This window comes from Cynoglossus semilaevis, chromosome 15 (genome assembly GCF_000523025.1).
Source record: "Cynoglossus semilaevis isolate Cse_v1.0 chromosome 15, Cse_v1.0, whole genome shotgun sequence".
Lineage (NCBI taxonomy): Eukaryota > Metazoa > Chordata > Actinopteri > Pleuronectiformes > Cynoglossidae > Cynoglossus > Cynoglossus semilaevis.
In genome coordinates this window covers 5,814,113-5,840,688 of record NC_024321.1, presented here as the reverse complement: position 1 = coordinate 5,840,688, position 26,576 = coordinate 5,814,113, and the positions used below count along the sequence as shown (strand labels likewise).

The 26,576-nt window shown below is 36.0% G+C and overlaps 1 protein-coding gene across 6 annotated transcripts in view; it reads right to left on the bottom strand.

Annotated features, from left to right (window-relative positions):
- Window positions 1-26,576, bottom strand: part of ldb2a (LIM domain binding 2a) — an 84,796-nt gene that overhangs the window by 12,063 nt on the left and 46,157 nt on the right. For 3 of the 6 annotated variants that reach the window (XM_017039530.2, XM_008326622.3, XM_008326624.3), the window contains exons 3-6: window positions 25,763-25,935; window positions 14,494-14,616; window positions 8,501-8,584; window positions 3,035-3,179 (exon numbers count right to left, since the gene is read on the bottom strand). In XM_017039530.2, the coding sequence (XP_016895019.1) occupies window positions 3,035-3,179; window positions 8,501-8,584; window positions 14,494-14,616; window positions 25,763-25,935 (525 nt within the window). The remainder of the gene's footprint in view (window positions 1-3,034; window positions 3,180-8,500; window positions 8,585-14,493; window positions 14,617-25,762; window positions 25,936-26,576) is intronic. The other 3 variants (XM_017039532.2, XM_017039531.2, XM_008326625.3) reach the window with 1 other exon arrangement.

Genomic DNA, 26,576 nt, shown 5'->3' with positions numbered 1-26,576 from the left:
AAAAGGCAGAGAAATAACTGAACACTCAATGTCAGATGCAATTAAAAACCACAGGGGAACTTGTTCTGCAGTTAGAGATGTTTTTTCAATTACGAGCCAAACGTAATTCCTGGAGGTGCAATTAAGCCAGGGGTAAAATCATTTTTTTATTATTACAAAAAGGAAACGCAGGTATTAAATGATAACGCAGGTTAATAGAGATGTCGGGCAATCTGCTTTTCAGGAAGGAATTCACGTGCTGATTAATTTACAATTTGTGAGGGTTTTTTTTGTCTTTGTTTTTTTTGTTAGAAAACTTTTTTTTTTCATTCAGAGTGAAAAAAGAAAACACTGCTGTGATCTTCAAACACGTCACGCATTTTTCAATATTTTTCTAACTAATCACAATGAGGGAGATTAAGTTAAAACCACAATAATAAGCAAGGTTTTTTTTATTTTGGTTATCAGCAGTTGTCTTTTTCTAAATCCTGAATTTGACAGACGTAAGGGCAGAAAAAAGAAAGAAAAAAATAATAAAAAAACAAGCCTATTGTTGGAGACAATCATTTCTGTTATCCGACTGGTTTCCTTCAATGGTGAAGCAGTGACGCACAAAAATCACTTCCATTTCCACCAAAAGGACTTATCGGGGCATAAATGCCTCTGCAGCTTCCTTCCTGCCCAAATCCCATCCAGTTTCCAAACTGGAGAAGAATTGTAGGAAAACGGGGGGAAATAACACACACACACAGGCAGTGAGGAAAATAGTGCAATTCCAGGGAAACTGCAGAGATCGGGCAAACTGAATGTCAAAATATGGACACGTGACATGAAGTGACCTCTGAGAAAGACAATCAGAGGACGTTCATTGTGAAGGAAGAGTGAATAAAAATATTATTTAATGAGTGTTTCTTTTAAAACAAGCAGCGCAAAAAACAATAACACTGTAGAATACAGCTGTGAACCAGGGAGTGGATTCATATACTAAAGTCAGATATCCAAGTTCTAAAAAGAAAATCTAAATTTTGTGTAATCTGCGAAAAATAGAAATACATTAAAAATATTCTGTCAATATACTACGGACTAAAAAGTGTTTTTAAAAAATGGACTACTCCATCTGACATAAAAAGAAAAAAAAATCGTATTGTAAGTTTAAATCTTAAATCTTATTTTGTAATAAGAGAACAATAAGAGTGGGAAATATGAATGAATTCCATGCTAACCTAAGGAATAAACTAAAAAATCAACAAACACAGTCGTTTTTTGTCTTTAAAATCAGTGGCATACTTCTGAAATTAAAGACAGTTCGAAGTAAAAGTTAGACATTAGCCTGAGAATTCATGATCACTATCACAGGCGAAATGAGAATAAGAAATAAACCAAAAACCAAGATTTCATTTTAGAATATTGAGTTACAAGGTCATGAAATAAATATAAAATTGATATGAAATATTAAAGTTGACATGTGGGATTAATGTCAAAACTTTATATATATATATACGTATATATATATATATATATATATATATATATGTCCTAAAAAAAGAATAATCTAAAAAAAGTAAAAAAATATATATCTTTACAAAATAAAACTTTAATTATTAAATAATTAAAAATGGAAAATATGTATTTTCTGACTTTGAAATCAAAATTCTGAAGTGAATTTTTGAATATCTGACGTTTATCTTGTGAAATGTTTTCAAATCTGCTCGTATAGTTTTCATGTTGCACTTATATTTTCTTGTTATTTGTGTACAAAAGAATCTACAATTACTGACCACATGTCCAGCCGTGTTTTCTTTTAAAAGACAAAATTAGACATGAGTACAGGAGACCACATATTTTAAATCTGACTTTATATTCATAAAAATCCCTCCATATTATTTCCCTTTCTTTGAAGAGCATCACTGACACTGGGGAGCCTCAGCAGTTTGATTACAGCCTCAACCCTTAATTAAAGTTACACAGGTCTGAGTCACAGGCCTTTCCACTGCTGCTGGCTTTTAAAGACGTCTCGTCACGGCTCGCTAAGCATTGCAGTAATTTGCAGCCACTCCAGTGTCCAAAAAAAAAAAAAAAAAAAATTCCAAATTAATCTTCCCCTCATTTTAAAACACAGGCTGTTTCTTTTCAGAAACCATCACTCGCAGCAGACAGAGAGGCGGCAGGTAAAAGATCAAACTGAAAACAGAAATTCTGAATTATTTTTAAATGCACTGTCAAAAGATAAGCGCACACAAGCCTTGTTTTGGAGACATAGAGGATAAAGTAAAGAAAAATAAATGTATTTTCTCTTTGTTATGTTCAAATACTAATACTAATAAATGTTTTTGATTTGAAATATCTGCTCATAGCCAGTAATCCTAATTTTAGTTTGCGACAAAGAAATAAAAAAATGATTATCAGAAATATATAAGTTAAATAATATATAACTAAAATATAAGAATGTTGATAAAATGCCTCCTATTACAAAACTGACTATCTAAAAACACTTTTTAATGTAATTTTTAACTTGATTTTTTGAATTGGAGGGAAAAAAAGAACATAAGTATGTAAGACTGATAAAAGTAAAAGCAGACCAGAATACTAAAAATAAATGATGAAAAGAAAGACAGAATTGAATTGAAAAATGGAAATGCCAAGGCCAAAATTCAAGCTTCATGCTTTTCAATGTGAGAAATGGAACTCTAAAATGTTTTCAAATTCTGACTTTATCCTCAGACTTGTTAATTAGTTAGTTGGTTAGTTAGTGAGCTAGTTAGATGAAAGACAGAATAACAACAAATGACAAAAAGACTAAAAGTATTTCTGAGGGGGAAAAGAATTGGCTTACACAGAGCATTTTGAGAGTCCAAATACTGAGATCAAATAGTTTTGTCAGAAAAAAAAGGGGAAATATGAAAATATTCACCACTGTTTGGCAGACTGTGTAAAAGTTTGGCCTGCACTTTCTCTAAGAAATGAGTGCAGTGATCAGAAACTTCTATTCTCGTGTACATCACCATAAGTGTGCGTGTGTGTGTGTGTGTGTGTGTTTGAGTGTGTACATGTTCACCAGGTAGTGCCTGCTCCTCACCTGGTGGAGCCACCATTCTCTGCCACTTCTGGAACAGGCATGTCTTCAGACAGTCCCGAGGGCTGAGGTTGTAGGTCTTGTGCCTGGACATGAGCTCCTGCATCGGCTCCAGAATGACACACAACTGCGTGCACACACACACAAACACAGAAAAAAACCCAAATGAAAAACAAAATATATATACACACACACACACACACACTCAATTAAAGTCAATTTATTTAATACCTGATGAGAGAATAGAAATGAGGGCCATAAAAACACTGACTTTGTTGCTTAATTAATCACCGCAGATTGACTTTGAGTGATGAGCTGTGCAGTAAATCACTTTTTTTAAAGCCGCTCTTATAAAAAAAAACAGGTTTATTGTCAAGTGCTTCAGTCAGAAGGACAAGGAGACAGATAATGAGAGGAGGATGAGCAGGAAGATACATTTTAATATGTGGAGCCTTTGTTAACCTGTTTACAACCTGTTTACCAAAAAAAGCAACACACACCTACAAACACACACAGACACACAGAAACACACACTCTTTTCTCTCGCTCCAAATGCACATTCCCACACTGGTCTCCAACAATATTCTCCAGATAAAAGACCTTCAGGGATAAATCCCAGTCTGGAGAAAACAGCAGAAATCTCTGTGGCTCTGCGGCCAGAGGAGCCAGGGGTCAGTCTGTCATCTTTAATACATCAGGCTTAGCTTATCCAGATAACATCTGGTTAACATTACACTGCCGGTGAGCCTACATCCTTCAGCAGAAGCAATCATCCAGGCTGCTGCGGTGAGAGGACTGTGATTGGACAATCACTGGTCCATCTACTAAAACAAGACAACACCTGCGCGCTGGGTCAAATCCTCCAACAGGATAAAGTTCTGTTCGTTTGAACAAGAAAAACATGACAATGTTTTTCCAACAGTGACACGTGACAAGACTGAAATATATCTTAAACTTTAACAAGTTTAACTAAACAAAATACATTTCCTGTATTAAAATTGTTCTTTTTTTACATATATCGCCTGGCTTCCTCTTAGTTTTAATAATGCTGGCTAACTTGGCTAAGAACAAGCTAACTAACTTCTTGGCTAAGACTTTTTGCTTTTGTTTGGCTGGCTATATTTTAGCTGTCTTAATTTCATCTGTTCTGTGTTTACTTTGTGCGTCATACTTTCTTACGTTAACTGTTTTTGGAATTAACATTCCCTAAACCTTTTTCTGTTCTGACTGTTTTTGTGGCCACATTTTTGTAAACTAATATTTTGTCTTATCCAATTTATTCACACAATAAATGAAGTGCTGTTAATAGGAATATCCGATATTACCAGCCTTGTAATAGCAAAAACAGCATTGTATGTAAAATCTGTTAGAATTGCTATCTTTTTTTTTTTTTTTTGCGATAATGAAAACGATAACGTAATGCCTGAGTTTCGCCATATGATGTGTGCCATAAAAATAGTTTAGGGGAAGAAAGGATGTATTTTAAAGTGAAAATCACTAGATGGCAGCATTGCAGCTCATTTAATTAATCTCATACTCATACAGTAGTTCGTACAGATAAATTAATAAATATCACCAGGCCTATATTTGTATATTTGTCTGTTTTTGCATTTGTAGCAAAGTTCATGAATGCCATTTTTGGGGGTTATATTATGAATGATGACATCGTGCGAGGTGAAAGGTTAAATACGTTCTTGCACAATTAGAGATTAATGGTGAGTTATTGAATTAAAGTGAAAGATTTACATCTGGCTCCTCCAGCAGACACACGGTGACATCTGTGTGTAGTGTGTGTTTGAACAAAGCTTTCTCTAAAATAACAAGGGTGTTGTGTTTACTTGGATGCCACACAGTAAATGTCATCTGAGCAGAGACTCAGGTCTCAGCCAGTGTGGTGACTTTGCAGCTTCGTGTCCAACGACACAGCAAGCCGCCACAAAAGACGGTTAGTGTTTCCTCTGCTGTAAGGTCAAAACACTACCTCGCTTAAGGGCGCTGTTAATCATTCATCTCATGCTCAAATGATCTCATCTGACCTTGCTGCGTCCCACTACCTCCACATTTGTGATGTCAGATCTAATCAACATGTTCATCACCTCAAAGAACCTGGATTCGCAGCAAAAAGGTGAGAAAAAAAAAACAAAAACCCACAGAGTCAGCGTCTTACTGTGCATCAATTTACACAAGATGAAGATAATTACATGCCACACGTTCACGCATGTGCACGCCGCTGTTAAATTGACAGCATCTTTTATCTAGGTTAATCCAAAAAGATCACATTATGTATATTTTTAGATTCATACTTCCATCTATGTTTGACATTTTAGATGAAACACTCGAAATCTTTGTGGCCAGAAATGAACAAAAACAAGCCATTGATTGCACAAGTTCAGTCGACACCTGCCAACAACGACAGAGAAAACAGTAAAGTTCAACTGTTGTGCAAAAGGAGTTGAAGATAAAGAATACCTTGTGTTTGTAGCTGCTCCTGATCACTAACATGTTAACAACAACCCCACAGAGTGACTCTGCTGCCACCACGTTTCAATGTAGGAATGGTATTCTTGGGTATTTCTACTTTTCTGTATCCTACTAAGAAAACCTGAGAAGAGTCTGATTGTTGCACAATCTTTAATCTTCAGGATATTTTCAACAATATATGGGAGCAACAAGTAACTGCCAGAAATCCCTGCATTCTAAGTGAGGTCTGCAGTAGCCTTTCAAATGAGTCTTTTTACCACCTTTTAGAAGAAAATACACTTTAAATTTTGTTTTGTTTTTTTTTCCTTTCTGAATTTCCTGGAATTCCATAGTATTTTAAATGCTGGGAATGGCTTTCACTGTAAAATGTAGTTACTAGCAGAAGGATTATACTACAACAGCTGCCTATTACTAAGCACTGTTAAGTTATTGATTATTTTTGATTATTTGTTATACAAAAATAGTGTATAGATTTAAAAATTACAGTATTTCTGTATTTCCACGTGTATCTTATTTTCTTAATACACGTGGCTTTGTGTTTAATTTAAATGTTCAGATTATAGTCTAAAGTTCTTACAAATATTTGAGTCATTGCTCCACACTGAAAACCCTGACATTACAACAGCTGTGAGTTGTCTAAACTTTAATATCCACTGTATCGGCTGCTGATGCCTCTGCAGGGATGGCGGTGTTTTGATGTCACGCAGCTCAGGGTAAAATGAACATCCCTGTTACAGACTAATCTCATGTTCCCTCCTGACACAGTTAATGTTCCTCCACAGATCAGACCAACAACACTGGCTCTCAGTCTGAAAACAAGCTCTATTTTCAGGCTGAATAGTAGGAAGCCTGCAGCTCCTGTACATGGAAATCAGGCCTAAATAATAATGAGAGAGAGGGAGAGAGAGCGTGATTGTGATCGAGAGAAAGTCCCGGTTGTAACCCCACAGCCAGGAAAGTGTCATTCTCTTTTGGAAAGACTGATAAATGCTGGGAAAGGCCTTTTCCAGAGGCACATTATGGCCTGTTTAATGTGAGGAAAGGGTGTAGTTTTACCTCGACACCAGTGATAACAGCGGGGGAAATATGATTTGTAAATGGTGTGACATGTTGAACAACAGCGACCGCACAGCAGTGTGACGACTGGGATTACACTTGATTACTGATGTAGGAAATGACAAAACTGGTGTGCTGTGCAACGGTTAACAAAAAGACAACATGAGTTTGGTTGTGTTTTTTTGACCATAAGTAATGAGGTAGGGCATGTGTAACATTCGGGGCTAAATGTTGTAAAATGTCAAACGTTTCAGCTTATTTAAGAACACTGAGCAATATTATATATTATAATATATATATATTATAATATGTGATATATCATTATGTGATATATATCAAATAACATTAAATAAATTTGGCAAAACCTGTAACACAAACTTAATTCCGATGAGTTTTTGTGATATCTTTTCTTATTAAAAACAGAAAATATAAATTTGAAAGGTCATTAAAAAGACCTACTTAAATGAGGGCTTTCTAAATTTCTGTAAGCGGTTACATTAAAAAATGTTGCTTCACATTAGCCTTCAAAATAAAAACAAGATCAAAATAAATGACTAAAAACCGCTGATTTACAAGACAAACTCAAATCTTAATTAAAGTCTTTGGACTGAGTCTTATTTAATGAAGCCAGTCATTTGGGCAAACTTTTTTTTTCTAAATGCAAATTTAATGAAACTAGTTTATGGTACAAAAATGAAACCAAACCTCTGAAGATTAAACCTCATTAAGAGGAAAATCTGCTACATCATTCAGAATAATCATAAAATCATACAGAACACTGAGGAAATCCTTCGTTTTCCTAGTTTTTTTTCAGTGCACATGGGATTTTGGCTACGAAAGTGAGGCGGGAATAAACAGACAGTTTAACTTCCTTATATGAAACACACATGCATTACAAGACAAGGCACGAGTTTTATATAATTTGCTTCATAATGACCATGACTGAAATAACACACAAAACCTAAATATTTAGTTTGTCAATACAAAAGCTAGATTTTTCCCTCTAACAGCAGTATTATAGTTCTGTTTATTCTTTTTTTTTTCTTGGAAAATTATTGTTCTAAAAAAACAAAAACAAGCCAGGCTGCTTTTCTTTCTTTCTCTGTCTGTTCTTCACTCTGTCATTAGACGCGGCAAAGGTGCCGTCGCCCGATTTGTGCGCCATTTCACAATTATGGGTCTCAACAGGGAGCGTTCATTAATGTTATGCTAATTTTCTGTATCCAATTAATTCCGCTCTCTTCTCCGTCCTTCTTACTCGCTCACTCTTGTTCTCCCATTTGGAAAACATAGCTGTCAGTCAAGTGTGGCGATGAAGACACACGCACACACGCGTACTGTACGCACACACAGACACACATGAATAAAAGCCTGTGAAATAATCCTTAATATATTCAAGGGACTCTCACTTCCTATTTCCTCACATTACATTTGTGCAGACAGGAACAAAAACATGTATGTGCAGAAAGTAAAAAAGAAATAAGCGTGTATTTGCTGTTTTGATGTCCGTGATCTTCTGAAATTATTAACTTTAACATAAAAATGTGCTGAGCATGCAGGCTTTTTGAACCCTGGGAAATCGGAGTGGGAAAAAAAATCATGTTCAAGAATGGGAACATGGTCTTAAGTAAGAACATCAGGGAGGAGAAAAAACAAATCAGTTATTCTCCTACAGAATGCAAACAAAACTTGAATAATCGAGTGAAGAATGGCGTGTTATTAAAAAAAAGTGCACAGTTTGCACCAGCTGACTGCAGTCTAGACACGTATGTGAAAAAAATGTAGTTGGAATACATGAAGAAAAGGTGAATCGATGTTGAAAAAATGGACAAGAATCATTCTTCTCTGTGTAGTAAATGTGAAGAGAAAAATGAGAGAATGAAGACACACACACACACACAGAGTCTTTACCCTGAGGTAGTTGAGGGTGAAGTTGGTCAAACCCATGCGAGTGATGTTTTTGGACAGTTGTTCCAGCACCTGAGGGTCTTGTGCCTAAAGTCAGGAGCAGAGAAATGAAAATAAAGAGAAAAATGTTATACTGTGTACATCTGCTAGACACTACACACAGACACTCACACACACTAATAAATCTACATGTATTTATGTTTTTATGATGCTGTACCACAAGGGATGGTCAGAAGAAACAAAAACATATAGTGATGTGATAACGTTTATTGTTTTTTTTTATCTTTGTGAAGTGACCTTGGGTATGCTTAAAGACATAAATAAAATATTATTATTATTATTATTATTCAATATATCAATTTCCCACATCTAAATTTTGCTCTGCACAGCTGCCTAAATGATGCACAGATGCCATATGAAAACCAAAACCTGAATAAAAGTGTAATGTAGCTGTACATTTTTCACGTGTCCAGTGTTTATCCAAAAATATGTTTTGTGGCAACATTGTTGCCACACGTACTTTAATACACTGAGCATTGTTGCTTGTGACGTTACTTCCAGTGACAATTAGTCTAATTGGCCTTCATCTGATATACACACACAACCGCCACATTCACAGCCTCCAGTCATGAGAGCGACTATTCAACACTGTTGATGCAGTTGCTATTAATCTGAATGGAAGCGTGTCTGGCCTTCATTTGACGCCTTTGTCAAAGTGTTGGCTAATTAATAAATATAACATTGTCATCTCATTTTTTAATTCCTTTCCATTTTCACTTCCTTATCTCTCCTGAATATGATGAGTGAGTTTTTGTGTGTGTGCACCACAGGGAAGACTTCGTCATTGAATCAAATTAATAATAGCAAATAGCAACAGATATATATTGAGGTTTAAAATCAGTGTTCTGCTTTTTTTTTTTTTGTAGTATTTTCACTCAAGTCTGATTGAGTATTTAGTCCAATTTACCACAAAAGGTTCAGGACATTTCTGAGGAAAAAAAGAATAGAAATTAAAAAATGATGCTAGAAAAAGATATTTCTGTTTGTGCAGGTGTAGTAGAATTAGAAAATACCAAAATAATAATAATAATTAAATATACCAATTATAGATTGACATCTGGTTATTAAAATAGAAGGAAAAAAAATCCTTCAAAGACCTGATTATTCACTAGGCTTATTTGTGGTTCAAAGAATAAGCAGTCAGATTCTTAAGCTGGAGGTGTTGACAGAGCAAAAACACGGCCCAGGACTGGAGCCAAGCTGAGCTCACTCTGGTTCCAGGCCTCATGAAAAATGCATCAGTCTATCTCCAGTCGCATCTGTGTGGAAAAAAAAGTCGAAGAGTGGGAGAGAAAAAAAAAAAAAACCAGGTAGCTCTTTTGTCACCGTCAGCACATTGACATGACTGACAGCAAAACTGAAGCAGGCTGCATCATTGGCAGTCGGCTAACATTACAGTCCGAATGACTTTACTCATCAAGTAGAATCAGAGATAAACGCAGTGTACGGGACAATTTGTCATGGCAGCGGGATGTCAACACATTTGTAGCGATGCGGGTAAACACCGGGGTTCAGGAGGCCAAACACAAACAAATAACACAGAACTAACTGCATTCAGAATTCAACATGTGTGGCAGTGGTCCAAATAGGAAGTTTAAATGTTTAATAGTGTTTAATGTGCAGGAGGTATTGGCGCTGTCTGCGTCAGACTGTAGAGGGGGAAATTGCATTAGTCAAGAATAATGAGTCAATGGCTGTATATTTGAAGTGCCAGATGATTAACATTCACAAAAGAAACTGTAAAATTGTACTTAGAGAAAGCAAATGGTAGTTGACAAGGAATAATGTAATGCTTATAGGATTTAATGAAAAATACAAAGCAGTTCATTATATTAACCTTTACAATGTTACATTTTAATGCACATGTTTATGGCTTCAACGTTATGCTCAGAAGTAAAAGTTATTTGTGTTCTGTGAGTCTTCTAAGGCTGCGTTCTCACTGTGGACAAAAGTGGCACAAATCTGACCCAAGCCTCTTTTAAAATCTGGTCCTGACATTACAGTACATTCCGGTACAATAGTACAGTAGAGTTAGAGTTTTCAGGTTAAGGGAGACAGAAGTCACAAATTCTTTAGTTGGGAGAACAAGATCGTCAAAGTTTTTCCTTCCTTCCTCTAAGGTCGATTATGCCATATGATCTAGGGCCACCTTTTTCCTGGGACAGTGGAGGCATGTGTATTCAGATCCTCAGATAAGAACAGGTCAGGACAGAAGAGTGCAGACTGCTGGTCATTCACACTGTCTCGCTTTGCAAAGGTAGAGGGAGCCAAGGATTATACTGTCCTAAGCTGTAGACTGTCAAGTAAACACCACTGTTTATTATTGATGTTTATGCAATAACAAATGATTTTTAATATTTGTTTACCTACTAGTATCTGGACGCCCTATTGTCTTCGAAAACCACCTGCACTTTTGCACTGATAAATAAATCCCTTTATTTTTTTCTGCAGTATTTTAAATTCATTTTTAATAGTATATAATTTATCTTACATCTACACATTACATAAAGTCTTATTATATACAAAGTTATTTTTTCACATTAATTTGCAAATAATTATTGGGTGAGAAATGCCAACATGTATATATGCCTTATATATGTAATCAGGTTAATGATCTAACATTCATTATAACAGGTGCTGCATTATTTTATATTTCATACATTTGAATGTACATTTCAAAGGTCAATGGCTAATGTGTGTTTACTATACAGCACCGTGGATAGCCTTACACTGTGGATTTGTGTGTGGGTGGGTGGAAGGCTGGAAGGAGGGGGAGGGCAATGGTTTGGGGGGCGCAGCAGATGTTTGGGTGGGAGACACAGATCACACATCACTGAAAATGATGTACAGCAGCTCCTGTAGGCTGTTTCTACAGCCCATTGTGCTGCCGCCGTCGCTGCTGCTGTTGTTGTTCTTGTTCCAATTATAGTTATGGTTTTTGGACGGTGGTTTATCTGGTTTTAAACAGAGATCATTATTAAATTATACTTTATCTATTTTTACACTGTTCGTTGCAGAATTCACTGTTGCTCAAGGCCACCATTTAACCATCACATTCTGCATCTGTTTAGAAGGATATTCGACTGAATGATGTGAACCTCCAGCAGAGGCAGAACAAATGTCAAATTCTTTTGTTAAAAGAAGGACATTTGTTCGTCTTAAATCAATCATAAATCTGAAACAAGTCCTACCCTAACTCTGCAAAACGATATTTCAGTCAAAAATATCACTCAATGTAGTCATTTATGTTTAAAGTAAGGGTGCTTTTTGCCCATATAAATCATATTTTAAGGACATTTGAATAATCTAAATTGCCTCTAACTAACTCTATTTAAAGATAATATATATATATATATATATATATATATATATATGTGTCATTGTGTCATATAAATATATAATTTCAGAGAAATGTGATATACTGCAGAGAACTGACATAATGCTCTAAATATGTGACATCTATATTAATAAATAAGGTGTATAAATAAATAATGTGAGGACACATATTACAGTTATATTGTAAAACACTGTGACGTGGTCAGGCTGTAAAATTACTAATCTGCCATTTTGAATTACATAATTGCATTTTATGGTCACTACTTCTGTTTTGACAGCTAAAAATCTTGACAGCACTTACTTTTCAAAATTTAGTCTACACTGTTTTACTGCTTCTTTTACATGAATAAAATATCTGATATTCGGGTAGGATGTACTAAGGATAAATATTTTATTCCTGGCTCTCGCCACACAGCAATAATCCCTGAATGTGTTTATCTGAGGCATCTGTCAATCATCAACTGACACCTTCCTATTCCTACATTTGTGCTTCACCTGTTCAAACAAAGTTATTTTAGTTTTAACATCTGGCAGGTGTTACAGGAACTGCATGATGTTTGTTAGCAAAGAACCAAATAGAATCCTGTCAATTACTTGACTCTTCCTAAACTTGTGAGGTTCATTTATCATAAATAAAATCATTTTGTTGTTAAGTTTGTTGTTAGAATTGTGTTTCTGTTCTTGCAGCTTCTAAAGTACTTATATCCTCACACCAATAAATTACAAATTATATGGAGATAATTAATCTATAATTTGATATATTAGGTTTAAGTGGATGTTTAAATGCTAGATTTAACATAATGTAACTGTAATTTTACTTTTACTAAAAAGTGCTTACTAAAAGTAAGTCCAAAAACAGATAAAAGGTGACCAAAAACAGAATAAAATGTGTAAACATTAGCTAAAAACTGCAAAAAAAAGTGATTTAGTATTTGGGAAAGAGAAATATAAAAAATAAACACGCAAAGAATTGTCACCAAAACAGAAATAAAGTCCACATGGAACAAAAAGAAAAATTCAGATACTTGAAGGTTGCTCCAAGAAAAAAAGCCCCAAAATAGGTAGCTACAAATTAGCCAAAAATAAATCTCAGAGATGTTCTAAAAAATTGCTAAAAATTACCCACAGTAACACCACAAAACACCACAGTAGCTTACAGTAACTATGCCCAAAAGCATTACAAAAATATTAAAATCTTAACAAATTCCATTAGCATAATTATACAGTAAATATAATTTTATAGTATTAGTTTTAATGAGTAATTGTTTCAATCTTTCGATATATATTTTGTGACCTTTTTCCAAAGTCAAAACTAGACCTCAAACACTAAAAGGTTCTAAATAATAAAGATATATTTATAACAAATGTCATGTTTTGATAAATAATATAAGAAGAAATATCAATATCTATTCCAAATCTGTCTCTGTGCACTTTTAAAAACACAGCAGTCGATCAGCTTAATCCAGAGGGTTGAGACCCCTACAGAGGCACAGTGAGTGTTGCTATCTGCATTTTCAAACTTCTCCGTTCTGACTCCCTGGTGTCTGTATCTGCTTTCATTAGTCCAGGCAATGATCAAAGAGTGAACCTCCACACTCACATGTGCACACAAAGCACTGCAGCGCCGAAGATCTGGCCAGGACCTGGATTTCCCCACAATATTCAACTCTTTAGGAATTAGTGTGAATACCCACAGGGACCAATTTGTTAGTGAGTAAAATTGATAAAAAGATGCGTCCTAAAATACATGGCTCTACAAGCAGGGCAGCCTATCACCTTTAGCCCTGGGTAAACTGAGGATTCTGGAAGGGAAATGTTTACTGTTGTTTATAAATCAGACGGGAGGAGAAGCATGTGTAACAGATGTGCTGATTTTTTAATGTTTTATTCTATAGTGTCCTTACTACATTGTTTTAGACTATACTAATATAGCTAGAATTTAGCCCAGACAACATTAGGTATCCATAAAATATATAATAAAATATCCCAGAAGATAAGGGTAAGGTATTTGTAATTACTTAATTAATTTAACTTAAAAAAAGAACAAAATGTCACTTTAACCTGGAAAAAAATGATACACATTAGTGTGTTTGTAAAGCTAAAAGAAGAAAATAGAAAATGGCTAGCTAAATGCTATTTGGCTATTGTAGCAAAATTGTTAAAAACTATCTAAAGAGTAAAAAAAGAAAATGTAGCACAGAGAAGGCTAAATGGTAGCCAGATAATTGCTATCTATCGCTAATAAAACTCTAGTGATATGATGTAACAAAAATAAGCCTTTCTATATCAACCCTTTTACACAGAAACACGGAAAAAACATGTACATAAAAAGTTAGATGTTTACCTAAAATGTAAACAAACAGCTATCCAGAAATGTTTAAACCGCATCTGGTATAATTTTAGAGAAAGCTATTGACAAAAATGCCATTTTTGTTCCCTATATTCTATTCTACCACAGCGGCAAAAGAACAGCAGTGAACAGTAGACGCTCAGTCTGAGATCATTAAACAGCAGAAACGCCTCTGCTCCCACTGCACTCTACAGCTCCAATGACTAAATGTGTGTTAGACTTGGTGGAATTAATCAGATTATCCACTCACGTGCATGGCCAGGATGCTGCGAGGGATGAGCTCTCTGTACTGTCGGATGGTAAAGTGCCACGTCTTGATCCTCATCAAATCGTCAAAGGCAAACTCCAGTATTAAACGACCCTCTGTACAAACCTGGACAAAAGAGAAGAAGTTGGGGTTAGTGCAACATCCAGACGAGCTGTGAAGCTGTGGTTCTCAAACTGGAACAATTTTACAGGTGACTAGTTGTTGTCCTGTACATGCTGTACAATTCAGTATTGTTCTGAACTGATGATTAGAGACTTCATTAGTATTGACAGTCAGCTATTAGTACTGGCTGTGTAGCCCTGGTGTCTGCAATATGGACCATGAATTTAAGCAAAACCAGATCTGGGCTTCTTCTGGCCCTGTGCTGTGACAGACAGTGTTCTGTGAATGGGCCACTAGGGACTGGGCCACCACTAAAAGCAAAAACAAATAAAATTGAATGTAAATATGAGTCAGAAATGCAGAAAAATACTACACCTACGTTTAAATACAATGAAATGAATTAGTGCTGAAAAATAAAAAGTTGAGCTGGATGTAGCGTTGATGAGCAAAAATAGCCTAAAATAGCTCATTAGATTACTAAATGTTAGCCAACAATACAGTGCAAAAGGCTAATCATTAGCCAGAAAAATGATACCCATTCAGTAAGTGTCATCATTTTCAAAAGATCGTCGAGTTCAGCGTTTTCTTACGTTTAAAATTGTAAAACTTATGCTTAAAAAATCAAAAAACTGCTTAAATATATATATATTACTACATAGAATCTTAAGCAAAGAAAATATAAAAAATAAATAAAAATCTTAAATAACAATTTTACCATTTTTTCTTTTTTTATCATTTCAATAAATAAAGCTCACTTTATATTATTTAATATATTTTATATAAATTAACATAAAAGGATACAGAGTTATTTACTGCCCCTCCTGTAGCTCAGTTACACTACAGTACAACAGCTCTAACTCACGTCAGAGCAACAGTCCACCCAACTAGAAACAATAAATACACATGAAAAAAGAAGAATCTGAGTCTGTTGGTCAGTTATTAACTTAATACAAAATAAATAAATGAATAAACACCAGAAGGGTTTTGTCTACATTTGGAATTTGTTCAAGGACTTAGCAGCATGGGTGAGTTATTAAGCTGCCAACATTTACTCTGCTCATTCACAGCAGCTGTCCTTGGGCCTCTCAGCCATCAGCCATGCTGCTATTTTTTTTTAAATGTGAAAATTAATGTAATCTGGAAAGGAGAGAAGAGAGGAGAAAAAGGGGAGAGGAGGGGATAGGAGGGGAGGGGAGAGGAGAGGAGGAGAAGCAGGGTTTGTTTACGACAGAGACAAAAGAACTTCAGGTCAGAGAGAGAGTTGCCAATTAAAGACTGAGCGAGGGAAGGGGGAGCAGAGAGAGAGAGAGAGAGAGAGAGAGATGGTACAAGAGAGGGGGAGAAATACAGAGCAAGGGGAATGGAGGATGCAAAAGAAAGAAAGAAAGAAAGAAAGAAAGAAAGAAAGAAAGAAAGAAAGAAAGAAAGAAAGAAAGAAAGAAAGAAAGAAAGAAAGAAAGAAAGAAAGAAAGAAAGAAAGAAAGAAAGAAAGAAAGAAAGAAAGAAAGAAAGAAAGAAAGAAAGGGAGTAAAAAAATATTGTCCCTTTAGCTGAATTCAGGGCTCACTGTGGCCCTTACACTATTCCTATATTTTTGTTGCTGTGACAACCACATAGAGACAGAGAAAGAGACAGAGAGAGAAAGAGCAAAGAGAGAGATTGAACAAGGGAGGGGGAGTTGAAAAGGGGGGATCAGCTGATTAGTTGGCATGGCAACGGCAGAGATGTAATCCCAGCAGACACACTCTAATCAATGCCCCCAGCACAGATGCTCTCCTGAGGATCAACAAGAAAGAGGCTAGCGGCCACGATGCGAACCCCCCCCCCACATACACACTCTAACCCACCTCCAAACCACCTCCCACTCCACCCTCCACCAACTCAGAGCAGACTCACTGTAAAAAAAAAAACAACAACAAAAAAAAAAACAAGAATAAACAGAAGTCACGAGAGCTGCTTCTCCGCGCTGGAAATGTAAAAATGTTCTTAGTCTTTGTGCAGTGGCGCGTTTCCACCAAGTTTTTCCACTGAGATAACAACATAAAGAAAGCATACAGCAAACACAGGGAGCTTTGTTCCACAACAAAATAACTGCATGACACAAAGGTGACACCAATTATAATTGTCAGCAATAGTTGAAAGGACTGAAACTCACAGCAGCATTTCAAAAATGAACATCAGTTTTTTCCAAACTTTTCACAAAGGCACCACATTTATTTTTAAAGATGACAAACCATCGACCAGCCTCCTTAAAGTCTCATCGAGAGCCAAATTGGGCAACCTACTGGTACAGCGTGTATGACTCATTTGACTGCCATGCCTATGACACCAGGCGTGAACAGGAGTGAACCCTTTGTGTGTTACAGCAGCTAAAGGTTAGCCAAAAAAAGGGCCTGGTGGTTAGGAGTAAATGGCTAAAGATTAGCAGTAAATAAATATTTGACAAATATAAGCAAGCTTTAACTGAACAGAATTACATAGCACAATGTCCAAAAAACGCCAAAGGCTATTAACATTGATCAAAAATGATCAAAAATAAATAAAACAGCTACAAAATATACTGGAATTGAACCAAAATTACAAAATATACCTTATTTACCTTAGAGCTAAACATTTGCTAATCAGTAATCAAAAGTCAAAACCTTGATAAATTAATTAATTAAAAACAATCAATGTTTGTCAACATTTTTTAATAACACGGTTAATCCAAAAATAATGCACTTATTATTTATTTATTGAACGATATGCACAAATTATGAAACTACTCCATGCACACAGTGTAATAATGTTAAGCTAAAATACTTTGGGTTAGGAAATTAAACAATTTCTTTCTTTCTTTCTTTTTAAGTCATATTGGATTTATCTTTAGTTTTTTAAGTGTGAATTAGACTTCAGCAATATTTTGAAACGTTACAATAATTCCGGCAGCGGTTGGTCGTACAGTTGACCCATACGTATGACAGCATATATATTATATAATAAACTTTCTTACCACATTACTAAATAGTAAGAGGTACATTGGACTGGTAGAAGAATACATGAAGGTGGTGCACAACTTAATTAGTACTGAAAGACAGCGGAAAGATGTCAGATGGGTTTAGGATAAGAGTCAGATAACTCTTATAATTATATATTTAAAAATGCATTATACGTTTAATTAATTTTTTTTTTTTCACGAGATATTGGGGGTGTACAAACATTAACATTCAGAACTGTATATTGTGGAACCTGTTAACTAAAGGCAATACTACTGCAATACTAAAACCTGTTGAGATGGAACTTGATGTGTTTAACCATGTTGCTGTACAAAAATCTTTAGCAAATTAAAAATTTAGCAAGAAAATCTGCAAAAAACAACAGAATTTGAATAGTTATAAGATATGAGGTTTTCACATGAGCACAAGGGAGAGTTCCTACAAAAAAGCTAAATATATGTATAGTTTTATTAAAAAGGTTACCAAAGCATAATGAGATAGAAAGGTATATTATATTCCTCATAGTGTGACTCAGTTGATCTCTGGTTTAAAGATCAGTGTGTCACATAAGCCACAGTGTTGTGTTAATTCAAATTTTAAATTTCTCATTAGGCAGTGGAGGAGATTTATTTCCTATGAGCCAGTAAAACTTATTAAAAGACATAATACTGAGGAGGATGTGAAGAAGTGCATGGTTCTGTTGAAATCTTCTGAATATAATGTTTTGCTTTAACCCACCAACAGTCAAAAATAAACAACCTGAATAAGGTTTACTAGTCAACCAAGAGAAAAATGCCGCGCTGATGATTTACACTCTGTCTCTTCTTCTCTCTTCTCTACTCACACACTGAATCAGATCCTGAATACGTAGCAAGTTTAATTGCAATGAATGAGCAGGTATTTGGCCCTGTGCCATACTGCTGCAGTGACATCTGCCCGGTATACACAGATATTGACAAACAAACCCATGTCATCGCCTTGCAGTAAAAACCAATTGGTAAAAATGGATGGATTCTCACAATAGCTAGTGTCATATTTTCTTCTCAGCTTAACAGTAACCCCCCTTATGAAAACTAAGAGGGAACATCCCGTTGAATTCAAAGTGGTCCATTAAATGGTTACAGCCCCTCACAGAGAGTCCTCATTGATTTAAGAGAAGGGTCATAAATCTTCCACACATCGGGGCTGAGATCAGGCGATCTCCGACTCAAAAGAGCAAAAAAAAGAATAACAGCGTCCCGCAGCCGAGACACTATTCAATACTGTTCTCCAACATGACAATCTATTAACAACGGAGGGGCTGAAGGTCATTAGATCGATTATTATGAGCGTTCATGGCTGCCTCTGGTGAATATAAATTGGTCCAAAGTTGACTAAATATCCTCAATTAAAGAAGCAAGGTGCTGACATGCATGTCTTAAATACTGTTAGTCATCTGCATGACCCTGAGTGTCAGTGAAGGCAGAGGAGACTACATTTGGTCACTAAAACCATGGCATTTATTGCTATTTATGGGTAAACAAAAAAAGTGCAATGATAAAAATGTAATGTATGGCAAATGTGTCTGGTTTGAAATAAACACTTCAAGTGGCAGTCGTTTTTATCATGCCAAAACTGAAAACTGAAAGTAAATTTCTCAGTATTCGATGTCTGTGCACATTGTATATGATAACAATGTATGGGTTTTTATTGATTCATTTAAAATTGAGGGAAAAATGACAAATCAACAGCGAAATCCAAAGACTGTCTGAAGCTGTCTGTCTGTAACACATGAACCAGCAGATGGTGCACTAAGCACGGCTTCACCTTATGAGCCCTTTTTGACCCTCATTAAAGAAGACATTGACAGTGATATGGCGTTTTGCTGTTAGCAAGAAAACAATATATTTCTGCCTGGACAAGTCAGACAGAATAATGCATCTGGAAAGACTAATTTTTCACATGACAACTATTAATGGCTTTTTGACTGTGCAACATGAACATTTGAGCTACTTACTTTAGAATACTGACTTAACTTTTAGGTAACTGGCTTGGAGGTGGAAATTTTCACAGTCTATCACAGACTAAAGCTAAGATGTCCTGACGAGAACATCCAAACATCTGCAGGTTTCAATACGTAGATTTAGGGATTCTACTAATAATATTAAATCTCTAGGGCCTACATAGAAGGAGCGTGGTGTTTTATAATTTCAGCTTTCAAAACACCAAAGCCACTGAACCCTAGAACCTGAAAAAGTATTAACTGGAAAATGTTTGATTTCCCCTTTTCCCACCCCCTAAGAATGCAAAGAATCAGTGCAAGTTTAACTTAATCAGACAAAATGAAGTGACAATTACTATGAGCTTATTTAATGATTCATTCACCAAAGAAACTGCAGAATAGTAGTCTAAAATCCTGAATCATAACTAATGTGGTGCACACCTGTGAGACAGGTGCCTGCAGAGTCTGAGCTGAAGACACGCTGACTTCACAGTGCCGCAGGAGTGAAGCACTAACATTTAAGCCCCAGGTTAGACAATAAACAAACAGTACAGCAGTAACCACAGGATGCCACAACCAATCAATCATACAAACAAACAAATGAGGTTGAATTACAGGGAACACCTGAGAGTCACAACTGCGCTAAAATACATTATCCAATTTGTAGCATGGATACGTACAGAAATTGACCAATCACAAACTAAAGACCAAAAAGAAATTATACAAAACAAACAAGTCATTTTGTAAAGACTATATATACACTATAGAGTATATTTTATTAAATAAAAAACAAAACAATCGGGACAGAAGGATAACAAAGATATAAACTTCACCAAAACAAATGAAGGTTGACTCATAAATAGCTAAACATTTCCATAGATAGCCAATTAGCAATATGACTTTGCTAAAAGTTAGCAAGTATAGCTAAAATAAAATTTGTAAAAAATATTCATGAAATTTCACGACCCATGCAATTAAGGCATAAAATATCAATTTAGTAGTCAAGCATTAAAAGAAATAGCAACACATTAGGATTAACAAAACTAATTACCAATAGGGTCAAAAGTACATCAGAGTTACCCAAATGTATACGGGTAAAAATAAATGACTAAAAGATAGCAATACTTGAATTTAGCCCAAAGGATAGCTACAAATAGGCAACTGCGCAAAAGTAAATTTAAAACAGCTTGTATAAAGCACACCCAAGTGCCACAATAGGGCTGAGACCCAGACATTGGACACACTTGCTTTAAGGACTATGTAATGTACCATGCATGGGAAGAAAACGTTGACTATAATTAGTGCAAAGTCTCGAAAAAAAAACTGATATAAAAAAAGAAAGTTAACATATGTTCCTGGAAATATATTAACTCTTTGCTGTCTTCTCTGTGTGTGAAACCTTCCCCCAACTGAACACCGGTAACAAGGGCCAAGCCCTGTGAGCCAACACACTGGTCAGGAATTAAGAAGAACAAAACAGAAAGGCATGCTGGGTAGTGAACAGAAGTGCTGGTACATGGGGGGAGGGGGGGAGGGGGGGGCGCTGGTGGTCAAATTGGCCACCCAGTGTCACCTTGTCAACACCTCAGCGGCTTGTGTGAAACCTTACACATTGTCTGTGCAGCGGCAGCACCTGGAGAACACCACCCACTCTCAGCAGCCGGCTGAACCTCCACCTGTTTGTTAGGGAGCAGCAGCAGCCCAGCAATGAGAGACAGAAACTCTCAGGTCCAGCGCAGTCAGCAACCAGCAGAAGACAATAATTATTTAAAACGGCTGTTCTGGTCGTTTTTATGTGTTCAAAATGTGTACTGCCTGTTTTATTATTTTAATAATTAATAAAATCAGACAAAAGTATCCCTCAGTGCTTATTAATTGATCAATGCAAGATTATGGTTTGGTTGGAGTGATGCTGCCCTCTGTCGCTGCCTTTCCTTTTGTTTACTTTTTGAAGTGGTGAAAATATTTCTGACGGTCTGGTATTTTAATTGTATTTCAAGAATAAAATTCTAAAAGTTCTTTGTCTGAATGAAATTTCAGTGAAACATTTGTTTCCTCTATAAATATTAAAATTAATTACATTGTTATCATTTTTTTAATTCTCATACTTTTAATTGTCATTATTCAGTTTTACCATTGGTCATTTGGTTCAATAGTGTATACAGCTATACATATATTTTATTTCAGTGCTCAAACGAACTCCACCTATATCCTCCCGTGAAGTCTTCTGATCTTTTGGATTTCCATCAATAAAATTGAGTTTATTTCACTGTGATTTGTATAAAGATGTTAAACATGATATTACTGCTTTGATTTTGTAATAAAAAAAAACAGCAAACACCAGTAATTCTGACCATAAACACATTTAACAGACACCCCCCCCCCCCCCACTCACTCCCTCCCGCTTCTGCTCGGGTAACAGAGGGAGACTTTAAATACAGATATTTACCTCTGTACTGTTACAAAACAATTCCGTTAAAATTCAATTTTTTATTTGGGACCTATTTTAAGTCATTGATTATTTCACAGTAAATAATGTAATCATATCAAATCTAATAATGCAATATTTAATATAATACAATAAAGCAAAACAAACTTAATGTAACGAGAATATTCTCCAGCTGCTGCACTTTTTTGTTCTGTCACTCCACATTTGTAGCTTCTATTAAGTAAAAATATCCTGGTTAACTCAGAATTATTATTACTGAAGGAGACGGTCTGAAATGGATGTGAAAAACAAAGGACCTCACTCATAATAAAATAAAATAATTGGTTAAATGTATTCAATCCAAAAGGTAAAATTACAATTAGAAGTTTAAAAAAAGGAAAAAAAAATAAAGCGAGAGAGAGAGAGGGAGAAAGAGAAAGTGGAAGAGCAAGAGCACGAGTTGGGAGCTGGGGATGATTTCTCCAGGGATGAAGCATGCGAGAGTGTGTGCGTGTGTGTGTGTGTGTGTGTGCACTAAGGGTGCAGGGTGAAGGGAGATGGAGGAGAGGGGAGGAGGATGAGAGAGAGCGGTGGAATAAAGAGGGAGAGGAGAATGAGTGAGTCAGGCAGCAGGAGGAGGAGGTGATGGTGGTGGAGGAGGGGGATGGGGGGAGGATGAGGAGAGTGGTGGTGGTGGTGGTGGTGTTTGAGGAAAGCGAGGCGAGGCAGAGCTGATTGAGATTCGGGGCCTCCAGAGCTGCAGGCTCACGGCTGCTGCTCGCAGCTCAGGGAGAACACGCTCCGTTATTGGAATTTTTTTTTCATTCCTTTTTTTTTCTAATGAATTAATTCTTCTCATCCAATTTAGGTGAAGATGAAAGGAGAGAGCCATGCTGCGAGCATCAAATTTAGCTTTTTGTTGACCGGGCTGTTGACTGTTTCTGTTTGTGCTCAGTTAATGTCAGACATTTGTAATTGATCATGTTTTTTCAGAAGTGATTTTTTTTAACACATCCACAACAGCAATAGCCATTTCCTGTGCATCCTGAATGTTTCATGCTTATTATCAATACCATGATAAGAATGAACCGACCTGTTAATACAAACAATGAAACCCTCAGCAGCACAGGAACCTGCTATCTGTTTCCAAAGACACGTTGGTACTGTTGGTTTGATACATACATTATATACAGAACGAATATTTACAAAAACAGAGACACATTAATACAACCTTTAGAAATCCTTCATTCTTCTTCTACTACTTAATGATTACGGACTATCGATAGCAACAGTTAGGGTCTGGGTGAGGACTGTGTCACGGTTGGCTATTTTTACCCCCTGTGAGGGTAAAAAAAAAAAAAAAAATCAGACTCCAATTAGAAAGACCATTTGCTACCACTGGCGATCTAACCAGTGATTTTCTTACTGTAAGGCATTAGCACTAACCACTCTACCACCACATCGCCCTTTTCCAAATGCATTGTTTGAGGAATTCGAAAGAATATGACCCTATTCTAAAAAAAAACAGTGAACAAAGGAGGAAATCCACAACCAGAAGTTAAACACCAAAATACAGAAACACATTATGATCTCTGACATCATCAATCACCAAACCAGATGTTGCTCATTTGACTTTTGACTGATTGACAAAAACCCAGTGCTAACGACTGACAGAGCAGCTGTTTGAGGCCAAACAGAAACACAAAGACTAGTGGAATAAATATGAACCTCAATGAAAGGTTTTTCACTCATACTGTTTAGTGGCCAAACATTTTAAATGACGAGGATTTAAAGCTAGGGTCTTCAAGATGAAGTCTACAACCCCAAGAGAGTCCAAGACCAAAAGTAGTAGGCAGTTATTTTTGGTTGGTTTTGGGTTCTGGGCCAGAAAAACTTTAAATACTGCTGATATGGTAACTGATACTTTCTGGTTCCAAACAGGCTAACTGAATATGACCTAAGCATTGATTTGTTACCCTAAAGTTTTTCCTGTCTGTAAAGTTGTTTCTGAGTAAATTTTTTTTAATTTTCAAAATTATTTCAGCATTGCTTCTGATGAATACAATTTCTTCAATAATAGGAATGAGGAAAAACATCATTATTTTTAAATCAATGCTCCTCCCACATTTATTTCAAAATGTTTAGTGTCTGAGTCAAATTAATTTTTATGACTAAATTGGAGCAAAATAAAGGCCAGGATGTTTGGAAATTAATTTGTCACATCACATGATACCTTTTCATCTCATCTTTCCCAACTACAAAAACAGCAGGACTTCTGAAATTAATTTTGAAGCTGATAATGTTTTTATTTTATGACACAACGTAATGATAAGGCCCATTTTTGAAAGTTGAGATCTTAAAAGTGATTTAATTAATTTTTGCTACTCCAGCCCACTGACGGCTTGGTGAAATGTTAGTTTAAAAGTAAGTAGAGTGGGTGTACACAGTTAAGTGATAACAAAAAATAAAAGTGCTGTTTAATGTTAGGATAATCTGGCCTGATGCTGCAGCTCAGGGTTCACGAGACCAGAAACATGGAATCCCTTCAGCTGGTTTGCTCAGCACTGACAAGGTATCTAGGCTCAGGTTCATTTAAAGCGTCAGCAGAAGAACACTGGGAGTCAGCTCAGCATCTGGATCAGACTGTAGTGAAGCAGATATTCGCCCCAGCTCTCAGGGGGATTCACTCCCTAAAGTCAAAAGCAGATGAACTCAGCTTCCACAGGACCTCGCTGTCAGGTGTGGATTATCTCACCTGAGCAATTTGTGTTTCCTCGGCTTTCTCCCGCTGCCATCTGTCTGCGCAAACAGGATCATGCTATCCAAAGATCTTACTCATGTCCCTGTCCTTCACTATCCAAGGGCTGTAGAGTCAGTCCCCTGCCTTAACTTTGCAAACGCCACTGGATTCTCAGGTCTAAGAGGACAATAGTAAATCTGCAGGACGTTCTGGTTTGTATCTGTAGAGCGGTTGTCTTCTTGTCCAATAAAGTCGCTTAATTCTTTTTTATTCCTCACATAACCTACAACAACAACATTTAAATCTAGAAGAAAAAAAAAACAAGCAACCCAACAGTTACTGCATGTATAGTATAACCAAAGTGTGGGTTGTGGGTAAATCATAGTACACTCATCAGTTTATAAAGGCCATTTAATTTTTTTTTCAGTTTTTATTAGTTATTTAAATAATTTAATGAATTAAACTTATTGGAATAATAATAAAATATAGAAATGCAATTTTGAATAGATGTAGCAGCAATTTTTGTCAGTTTTCTTTTAGTTTTTAATGAAAACTTGTCTCCATAGGAGCTCCCTTCTGGGCTCACTACTGGTTATTTTGCTATTTTTGTTTAAATCCTTACTGATGAACAAAAGGTTTTGCTAAGTGCTACATGAATTTGTTAATTTGTCTATAGCTAAGTTGACTAATTTGTATTTTGATTGCTATTGCCTTGAGTATCATGGGAATTTTTAAATTTTTAATAAACTTGGCAAGAAAGAAAAAATAATATTAATAAAAATAATAACAAGAAAGAATAATAAAAATGCATTAAATATAATCCAAAACATATATTTTTCTATACATATATATGTATACGCCACCAGCTATGACCTAAACCTCCAGCACTTAAAGGAACAAAAGGAAAAGAATCCAAAGGTTAGGAATGGATTTGATCTTGAACCAGTTAAACACCTGCTCCGCTCCATTATCATAGCTCATGATCAATTATTCATGGTGGGAGAAGCTCGGGGGTCAGCTGTTACCTTTGTAAACATGGGCTTCCCGTGCTGCGTGACCATGGTGCACTGATCACAGTCCAGGGTGATGCAGGAATTGTGGAAGGATTCCTTGGAGTGTTTGAGGATGTAGTGGAGCTCGCTGACCCCGCCCTCGAACACCGTGCTGAAATAACGTGGGATCAACGTCCGGCCGATCGCTGCACGGAGACAAGAGAGGCAGAGCAGACGGGATGAATGTGAGGAGGACAAAAAAACAAGGGCGAAAAATAAAAATAATAACATCAAAGTACGGCCATTAATTCGTACCAGATGCTGTTGCATCTGGTATTGATGATAGTAATAATACTGCAGCAATTTACTGTGTAACATGTGGTGAACAAAACACTGGAAACGTTAGCGGTTTACGTGTTGTTTATCATCAACTCTGATGGTGCATTCACATTTTAGAAAATGTTGCTCTCTCTCTCTCTCTCCCTATATAATTTTTTTTTCGATAGTCCAGTTTTGCATCACTTTTCTAACCCTAAATATTCATTTTAAAAATCTTAGATAATTTTTGACTAATTTCACTTGTTTCTTGATATTTTTGGTGAGGCTTTTGTATTGGAAACATTTTTACAACTTTATTTACAATGGGTTTTGTTTTGTTTTCTCATTTTTCTCATATGTTTAAAAATTTCAAGACCAACTTTAAGTTTCCCAACAACTGCTTGGTTGTTTGACTTAAGATGGCTACTTTTAAAAAATACTCAGGAATAAATTTGTTTGTAATAAATATCCTAATGGCAATCAAGAGCCCCTCAGTAGAAGAGAGTGGTTGGCGCTGATTAGGTTTTTC